This window comes from Octodon degus, unplaced genomic scaffold (assembly GCF_000260255.1).
Source record: "Octodon degus isolate 3935 unplaced genomic scaffold, OctDeg1.0 scaffold00024, whole genome shotgun sequence".
Taxonomy (NCBI): domain Eukaryota; kingdom Metazoa; phylum Chordata; class Mammalia; order Rodentia; family Octodontidae; genus Octodon; species Octodon degus.
This window is the reverse complement of record NW_004524600.1, coordinates 6,168,478-6,178,382: the sequence shown is the minus strand read 5'-3', so window position 1 is coordinate 6,178,382 and position 9,905 is coordinate 6,168,478. Positions and strand designations below refer to the sequence as shown.

The window sequence follows — 9,905 nt, the reverse complement described above, 5'->3', positions numbered from 1 at the left end:
CGCGAAGGGGCGGCGGCCGCGCTGGGCGACAGGTGCGCGGGGGCGTGGGCGTAGGGGCGGAGCGGGGACCGGGGAGGGCGACCCCGAGGGCCAGGGCTCGGGGTTCCGGGCTGGGGTCTCTGTGTAGCTGCGGCGCGCCCTCCTTCTGCACTCGGACCCCTCGGAAGGCAGCGGAGCGCGGGCTGCGGGGACGCGCGCCGTCCCTCCTGCACTCCGGGCGACCACAGTTTTCTCAAAGTGCTCCTCAAAAGGGTTGACGGTTGCGGTTTCAGCTCTGGGGCAACGGTTGCTACACAAAGTGAAACTTGCTGGTGCGCGGCCCGCGGGCTGCCCGGCGGACCTCAGCCCCGCCGCCCCGCCCGCGCCTCCCGCCTCCCGCCCCCCGCGGGCTGGGCGGTGACTCACGCGGCGCCGCCCGGCCGCTTCTTAAGCCCGGGCTGAGCGCCGCGCTCCGACTGCAGGTCGCCAGAGCCGTCTTGGTCCCTGCTGCGGAGCCGAGTTTCCGGGAGATCGAGGCAGCCCACCAGGAACCGAAAATGCCGAAGCCAGTAAGTAGCAGGGGCCGCGGCGCCTTGAGGGAGGCTGGGTTTCGGGGACAGTCACCTGCGCGAGGCGCGGGGCTGTGCTTGGTCCGACGCGGTCCAACTTACGTGGGTGGGGACGGCAGTCGGACGCTGACCCTTTTGTGGGATGTGAAAACCGCACCCCGTGGTGGTCTCTGCGAGCCCCTTCCCCCCGAGATTGTGGTTCGTACATGCCGGCGGATCGCGTCTGTGTTACAAAGTGTCCGCTAGTGCAACTTTAAGGTTGTTTACAGAGGTCAAATCTCAGGAAGTCTCAGGTAGCTTCCGACAGCCCACCTCCACTGTCGTCAAGTGTAGCAAGCCACATGCGACCTGCACATTTCTTGGGGGGGGGGTGAGAGGACGTGAAGGGCTTTTGGAGGGAAGACGCTTGCTCTGCGGGGCCGATCTCATTTGGGGCCCCTTTTCCGCCTGGCGCCCAGAGTGCTGGCTGCCCATTTAACCCGGGAATTTGCTGGTTACAGCAGGATTTTTATCTGAAAGGGTTAGCCGCGGACTGGAATTGCAAGATGAGGCAGCCCGGGGAGTTTGATAAGGAGACTCCTTGGGCTCTGGTCGTGCCCTGCCCGAGCAGGTCGGCTGAACACAGTGCTGCGTGCCGGCACCTCTGGCCCTGGAGTCTGTCGGCTGTCCAGCCTAGGGGGCTAGGGCGAGGTGGATTCCAAGTGAATGGCATTTTTTAGGGGAGCGGAATATATTCTGCCTTCTAATTTTAACTCTGGTGAGTTGATGGCTAGACACTGATCAGAGGGTTTTACATGTTTTTGATTTTTTTTTTATTGCAATGCAGAAAATATCAGAATTCATTAAATTACAATTTCTGGTGTCTCAAACATATTGACTCTGTAGCCATGGGCTTTTTTTTTTTTTTTTTTCAACAGTTAAATTTTGTTCTCTGAAAGGCTGTCTTCATTGGAGGTGATACTCAACTGTTAAGCACTGTTGTGGGCCTAATTTATGACGAGATCACTGGTTCCTGAGTCAGGGCCAGGGAGTGTAGCTCAGCGGCCAAAAGCTTGCCTAGAAGGTCTGCGGCCCTAGGTTCAACCCCCCCGCCCACCAAAAAAAAAAAAAAAAAAGAAAAGAAAAAATAGTTCATGATTCGGAATTTTTTTCCTGCCTAAACGTTTTTTATTTTCAACTTACAAGCGACACATGATATCCAAGGTGTACTATGCCTGAGATGAAACTGGCTTAAGTCTTACTGCAAACTCCTTAGGACATACAGAGGGGTGGTCAGATTAGTTCCTGGTGTGGTTTTCCTGATATCACTCAAAGGGGTGACACTCAGCTAATAGCGCCCAGAAAGAAAAAATCTCTAACCTGTTCGTGTTCACTGTTTTTTTTTCTTGTTTCTTAATGGATTGTAATTTCTTTTTTTTTTTAATTGTAAAATATACATCGTTTTGTGTCCAGTTAAGCGGCATTAAAGGCATTAGATACTTGTCCTGCAGCCTTCACCACCAAGCAGCTCTTGAGCGCATCCTCCAAAACTGGACACTCAGCACCCCATAAATGCTAACTCCCCATTTCTCCAGCCCCAGGCAATGACCATTGTACTCTGTCTCTGAATTTGTCGGGAACTCAGATGGGTGGAATCATACAATTACTGATTGTCCTTTTGTGGCTGTCTCATTTCCTCTAGCATAAGTAATGTCTTTGGAAGTTCATCCATGTGGCAGGCCCTCTGTGTCAAATTGCCCTTTTTCAGTATTTCATTTTGTTGGAATATTTTGAGTGTTTTGTTTTAAAGGTCTTTTGTGATGGGTAAGAATTTAGAAGTTGTTTCTGACAAAGTGAACTTGTAAATTGCTCAAGAAGGACAGCAGCCCATTACATGTGTGTAAACCTCAATAACAAGTTTTTGAGAGACTTGTTTTGTTTTCTGATAGGGTTTTGCTCTGTAGTTGAGGCTGACCTCAACTCAGGGCAAACCTCCTGGGCCTTAGCCTTCTGGGTGCAGGGATTACAGGTGTGTCCCACGACACCCAGCACAAAAGGTTATTGATCCTAATTATTCAGGCCTGAACTAAGAATTCCATTAAGTGGCTTCCATAAGATTGGATGGTTAACAATGAGATTAAGGGCCAGTCACACTAGGAATGGGTACATCTGAATCATCCAGGTGTCAGGTTTCCACCTTCATGATTTTTTTTTTTTTTTAAAGTAGGACAGAGTCCCTTAGGTGACTATTCATAAACCAGTAAAAATGAAATTCTCATTTGCTGTGTTTTTGGTTAGTACTGTTTCTTAGAACAGCATTTATTAAAAAGACACATGCGCGGTGCCCTGCATAGGGTGGCACAGATCCTGGCCAGCAGGCTGCAGCGGAGCTTCAGCAGAGGCTCAGCCTCAGTACCTCGTGACAGAAGGACAGCAGCAGGTGGGAGACCACATTTCAGTGGAATCCTGCTTAGAGGGACCTGGCACTTGGAGAGGGATAGCTGTGGCTCGTCGTCTGGTGTTTTCCTGGGCTGCTTTGGGGCTTTATTCAGTGGCATTCGTGGCTTCTCAGGGCAGACTGGCATCTCCAGAGTGTACCTAGACCTCTGTCAGGGGCAGCTCCAGGAGTGGGTGCTGTCTGTCCTCTGGGAACAGTGTGGCGTGGCAGTGGACTGGCCAAGGGTGTGTAGTCCTTGTGCTGCCCTTTCAGGCTGGGTGGTCTGTGGTGCTTTCCTTCTCCTTCCTCCCTTCCTTTCTCACAAGAAACCCCAAGCCAAGGTGTGAAGAGGTGGTGTCCAGCCAGCCAGGATCTTGCAGGGCCTTCACCTAGGCTCTGTTGGTGTCCCAAGTGCTACTACAAAACTTTCTCACATTAGAGGTTTGGCTTGTGCCAAAACTTTGAAGACAAGTTCTGAGATAACCTTATCTCTTTGAGAATACTTGCTTTTTACACCTAATACTGTTAACAGGGACAGAATTTGCTGAATATACTGATGTTTTAGACTCTTCTGCCCCCACCCTTCATTGAGGTGAGCACATGGGACTATTTCCACCCCTCCATCACATCAGGCAGATGGTGAATTAGGTAGCTACGATTTCGGCATGTGGCGGTGAGAAATGCTGGCTAGGGTTACTGGTCTGCCAGCCCCATGCTGCAAGGCGTGATGAATATTTATAGTTCATCCATTAGTTTAGCAGACATTACTGAGTGACTGATCTGTGTGAGGCTCCTGAGTAGCAGACGCAAGTAGGCCCTGTCATCATGGATTTACAGTCTGGCTTGGGGACAGAGAGTAATCACAGTGAATGCAGAACTGCAGCTCTGGCAGTTGTGCCTGAAGAGGGGTCCATGGTGTGTATGGGGGGGTTGAAACCAGGGGGTCAGGAGGGCCACCTGGGGAGGTGAGGGCTGCTGAGCGATGCGGAGGGTGCAGGGGCACAAGAATGGGCAGAGCGGGGGCTCCAAAGGCACAGCCTGGCAGTGGGGAGGGTGGGGTGGTCTCTGGAGCCACAGCAGGGCGTGTTTGGCTGAGGCTGCTGTCAGAGTCAGGCTGTGCCTCCTCAGCCTGCTCAGGCAGTTTTGTTCTTACCTCAGGCTTTTGACCTAGAAGATGATGTGGTTGGACTGGCCTTTTGGAAAGCTGACTGCAGCCTGTAGTAGTGAAACTGCCAGAAGAGGGGTGTTGGTAGACAGCAGGAAGTGTGAACTGCTTGGGCCAGGAGTGGTGGGAGTGCAGAAACGGGCACACTAGGGGGGCGCTCTTGGGGTAAGAAATTGCAGGCCTTGATGGGCTGATGCGCAGGCTGAGGAAAGCGTTGAAGGGATTTACAGAGCAGCATGGATAGTGGAGCTGCCTCGGAAATCTGGAATCCTGGAGACTGGTTTTGTGTGCATTGTTAATAAACTTGTGTCCATGACAGGTGAGAATTCTCTTCAGTTCAAGATTCAGTGCTCTGGTTCCATTGTTGGCATTGGATTATGCCTGAGGGTGGGGAAAAAGTAGATAGCAAGAAGGGTCTCAGCTCCCGAAGGACAGGGCCAGCCAAGGTGTCAACAGCCAACTGATGCGAGCCTCTCTACATCTATCATCCAGCAGTGGAACTTAATTTGGCAAGTTCTCTGCCACTGAGCTACATTCTGAGTCCTTTTTTAAAATTTTAATTAGAGACTGGGCGTGGTGGCGCTTGCCTGTAATCCCAGAGCTTGGGAAGCTGCAAACAGGAGGATTACTATGAGTCTGACCTATGTAGTGAGACACTGTAAAATAAAATTTTAATTAGAGATAGTATTGTTGAGTTGTCCAGGTTGACCTTGCACTTGGGAATCTTTCTGACTCAGCCTCTAGAGTATATGGCATTCTAGATGTACACCCCCATTCCTGTCTTCTTTCTGTTTTGTCTTTTTGAGACCGCTTCACTATACCGTTCAGGCTGGCCTTAAACTTTCTTTGTAGCCCGGACTGGCCTCAAATTCTTAGCAATCCTCCTGCCTCAGCCTTCCAAGTGCTGGTAACAGGCGTGCATCACCATGGCCCATCCTGCCTAGCTGTCTTCATGTACCTCTCCTCCCCCCCTCCCCCAGACTTTTTTTGGTCTTTTTTTTTTTTTTTTTTTTTACTGTTTTCTTTTTTGGTACCGGAACTTTGAACTCTGTGCCTCACACTTGCTAGGCAGGCACTGCTCCACTGAGCTACATCCCCAGCCCTGCCTTTTTAAAACATTTTTATTTTTTTAAAAATTTTTTTTCCTGCCTTTGTTTTTAAAGAAACGAAATATCTGGTTAAAAAAACAAACAAAAAACCCCTAAAAACTCAGATATTTCCCATAAGGCTGATCTTCATTCCCATAAGGCTGATCTTCATTCCTCTTTTCTATTAATCCTTCTGCACTGGCCTCATTTATTGTTTACTGCCCTAAATATTAGTGTTGTGATTTCTAATAAAAATTGAGTAAGTTTATTAATACTTACATTTTGGGAAGGGAAAACAGTATCACTTAGTGAATTATAATCCCCCCACACCCCTTTTTTGTAGTGCTGAGGCAAAACCTAGGACCTCGAACTTGTGGGCAAGCTCCCTACCACTGATTTGTTCATTTCCAGCCCAGTTCTTTTTCTTGGTGGTGGTTCTTAGACTTATATTTTTGTGTATCTTTCAGTTTGGAGATTGGTAAAATGGTGTATCATGCCTGATTTCTTTTGGTGCTTGCATAGTTCATCTAATCAAAAACAGAATTCACAGTTGACTTTCAAAATTAGGAACGCGTATTGAGTTAATCCTTATATTTTTTTCATTTTAGTAGCAACTACACTGGGACTTCTCAGCTATCCTAATTAGTTTTTAAGTGCTGAATGTGTGTTTATTACCACTAATTATATAGGGAGTGGTTATTTGAAGAGACCAGAAAATTGCATTAGTTCCCTCTTACCCTATTTGCCAGTCATACCTGTTGATATAAGGAAGTTGACAGATGTCTGTAATTGGAACCAGACAAAAGTACTGTGCTATAATATGGCTTATTTTGTGTAAAATAAGATGCTTAACATTCCTGTTTAACATACATTACCGTTTCAAATTAAAAAAGTAAAGAGCTATAAAGATATTTCTTTCATGTACTTAGGCAAACTAGTATTTTTATACCTCTTTTGTCGTCTGTAACATGGGAATTTTGAAAGGTGGAGTTTTGTTTTTGTTTTTGTTTTGAGGCTTCCTGTGTTGCCCAGCTGGTCTCAATCTCCTGGGCTCCAGCAGTCCTGCTTCAGCCTCCAAGTGGCTGGACCACAGGCATGTGGCACCACCCCTGGCTAAAAATGTTGAAGTGAAAGGATGCAAAATAAACTAAGATAATGTTTGTATCTGAGATTGAGACCCCTGACCTTCACGTGGAAGCAGTCTTTTCTGGAGATATGTCTTACAGGTTTTTCAGTGTCACTTGTTAGGTAGAACTTTGAGTGCCTATAAACCAGGTGAAGTTTGTCAAGCAGCAGCCTATAATGTCAGTACACGGGGACACTCTGGGTTCTCTTCCTGCATCGTCTGAGTGCCCTCGTTGTTAGAATGCCCTCATGGCTCACATGGGCGCCTTCTGTGTGTGTGGAAGCCTTGTCCTGTGCCCTTGGGTGCTTGGTGCCAGGGCAGTGAAACTAAGTGAGGTGACTGACCTCAGCCTAATGGGAGACATGATGCATAAGCAGTCACAGTGCAGCTCTGCAGGCAGGGCGAGGGCAGGGCAGGGCAGGGCAGGCAGGGCACGCCTTCTGGGCAGGAGGGGTTCTGAGCTACACAGGATGCCCGAGGTGTTCTGGGGCTATTCAGGATGCTTTTCTAGTAGCTGAAGTTGGTTCCAGTTTCTGTTCCTCTCTGAGTCCATCTATAAATAGATGGCAGTGTGTTTCAAATGAATGGAAGACTTTGCTAACATAACTATCCTTTTAATCCTAGTATGTTTGAGAAAATAAAGCCTAAGGGCAAAATAAAAAACATCTGACTGACCCAACTTTCATTGAGTAAAAATAGGAAAGGAGTGGTATCACCCAAGGGTCAAGCTGGTGTTGTGTATTGGGTTTTGACAGTCTTTTTGTTAAAAGTTTGAAGTCAATTTCCACAACCTATTTTTGTTTTCCATTTTTGCTTGAGAGATCATTTCAACACTGCAGTGTTAAAATGACAAGAGTGGTCCTAGCAGGCAGTGTAAATACATGATTGTTTTCACGGAAGAACCAGGCAGGTGAACTAGCACCTGCAGGCCCATACTGGCCGTGGCCTGTTTGTGTAATGTTTGCTAGCTAAGAATGGTTTTACATATTAGAAGGGTGGATTTTAAAAGAACAATATGCAACAGATACCAAAATAAGGACTCCGAAGCTTAAATTATTTACTCTCTGGCCCTTCACAAAAATAGTTTTTTGCTAATCCCTGCCTGTAGGATAATGGCAGTTATTGTTGTCTTTGTTGTAAGCTTGTGGATATTTTTATGGCTTGACTTAATATTTGGAAGCAGAGCCACACTGTTAGTACCAATCTTTTTTTTTTTTTTTTTTGTACCAATCATACGAGATGTTGCGGCGTGACTGGAGTTCAGACGTGTGCTCTTCCGATCTTTAAAAAAAAAAAAAATTCAAAGAACAAAGAATCCGTTCTGTGAGCTAGTATGAAGTGCGCTTAGGCCTTGAGTATGGCCATCTGCTATAAAAACTGTCATGAAGGACCATCTGTGGTTGGTGCTGAGGTGATATTCTAAACAAGGCTGGTGTTTGTGCCTGTCTTCTGTTTTGAAGAGAAAGTGGCACTATCTTGTGTCATACTTGTTTAGCCTGCATCTAATGACAGATTTCTGGCATATGCTGAAAGAAAGCAATTTGTACCTGAGACTTGAGTTGGAAAGAAAGTGTATCAGTGAGTTGCCTTCTTAATCACTGATAACAGTATGTAAATTGTGGACTATAGGCAGTGTCACAATTGGTTTTGTTTTTGTTTTTTTAGACAGGGTCTTGCTATATAGTCCAGACTGTCCTTGAACTCACTAGCCCAATCTGGCCTCAAACGCTTGGTGATCCTCCTGCCAACCTATAATCCCAGCCTCTTGAGTGCTGGGATTATAGGTGTGCATCACAATGCTTTGCAGGGGTGTCATAATTCAATCCCACATTTAGACCATTCCATCCCAATCCCACGCTTTACTGGATTTTACACTTCACAGAGTTTTCCTCTCCCTGTAGCCATGGTCACACTTGCTTGTTTGAGCCCTGGCTTTAAAAGAGCATCATCACTACTAGTAGAACTAAAAGAGCATTATTACTACCAGTAGAACTAGTAGAACAAACTTCAAGGTCTTGCTTTAGCAGTTGCGTAGTGGGTAACCACGTAGGTGAATGTGCTTGTCTCCAGTAGACGATCTAGGGCAGGTTCCTTCTGCTCCCTCTGCCTGCGCATCTGCAAACAAGACCCTGCGTGCTCACCTGTGACAGCTGATGTGGTGACCGCAGGGGGCATCTGGCCCTGGTTGGGAAAGGCCATGTGCTACTTGTAACTACTGAATTCTAATCTGATTAAAAGCTTTTCCATCTCATGCTGGTCATTCTTTTCCCCCTGTCTTAAGACAGTCTAATGAAATAATGCAGTAAATAGATTTTTACCTTTTTGTCCTTTGGCCCCCACAGGGAAGAGTTTCTGCATGCCTCCAACATGTAAAATACCTAGTGAGTCAGATTTTTAGGTCCTGGGGATATTGGTGAACATAAAGGCCTTTGAAGGAATTGCCCCCTGCCCACAGTCACAGCAAATGGTGGCAGAACTCATTTCGTCTGGTGTGCATTTCGGCCTTAGCTGCACACTGACCTGCCCTTAGCCCGAGGCTAGAGGACCAGGAAAACAGGCATCGGTCTAAATAAAATGGCCTTCTGTGTGGAGTCTAAAGGAAACAGACCTTGCTCAGCTCCTCCTTAGAGGGGAAGGCTTGGTTCTAGAAGCTTATGTTGTAGGGGGAGAGACTAATATATAATGTCCAGAAGTGACGGGAGGACTGTGTCCCGGCTTTGCCAAGAGGTAGTTATTTTTTTACTGTTGGCTGAAGGATTCGACTTGTTGCACAGAGTGATTTGTGATTGGGAGCCATGGGATGGGTTCTGATCCTTCAGTAAGTCACTTCCGTGTTAAGTGGGGAGCCGTGATCTTCCTCCCAAGACCTCGTCGGGTAGTCTGGTGGAAGTCCTTCTCCTGCCAGGCTGCCCTAGATTTGCCCATCGTTTCTCGAGGTTGTGGCTTGGAGGAGTTGACTGTTTGGGCAGTATTTTGTCTGTTGCTCCGTCACTGTCTGTCTGGATTTCTTGTACTGTGTGTCTTGAAGGGAGATTCAGTCTTGCTCCTTCTGTTCCTAAGAGAAGCTTGAACCAGAAATCACTGTGTGAAGAGAATAAACGTTAGGTCTGGATTGGGCCTCGTGAGCTATGTTGTGTGTCATGTAGTGTTCCTATTAGGGTACTGCGGTGCCTGAGTTACGTAATAAAGGGTGTTACATCTGGGTGCCAAGGTATTTGCTTACATAATACAGTATTCTTTGGGTGAGACTCAAGTGAGCCTTTGATGAGGAGATAGGTTGGGAAGAGTTTGGTGTCTTACTAAGAATCTGGCTAGACAAGGCAGTGTGGAAATAGGTTAAAAATGAACCTATAGATGCCCTCGTAGGAGACGTTGACCTGGGCCAACTCGCACTCCCCATGCGTGTTTTAAAATCGCAGTTGACATGAAAACACGTAGAACTGTTCCCAGCTATCCCTATAGTATTCTGTACTCCAAAGGAGGGCAGTGTGTGACCCAACTGGAAAGAAAACTTTGTCGGCTTATTTTTTTATTTTTGACAGTACTGGGAAATGAACTCGGG

At 47.0% G+C, this 9,905-nt stretch overlaps 1 protein-coding gene across 1 annotated transcript in view; it reads left to right on the top strand.

The window, feature by feature from the left end:
- Positions 1–461: 461 nt before the first annotated feature.
- The window catches only part of Ezr (ezrin), a 45,039-nt gene continuing 35,595 nt past the window's right edge, over positions 462–9,905 (top strand). The window contains exon 1 of the mRNA XM_004628511.2: positions 462–548. Coding sequence (XP_004628568.1) covers positions 537–548 — 12 coding nt within the window. The 5' untranslated portion in view covers positions 462–536. The remainder of the gene's footprint in view (positions 549–9,905) is intronic.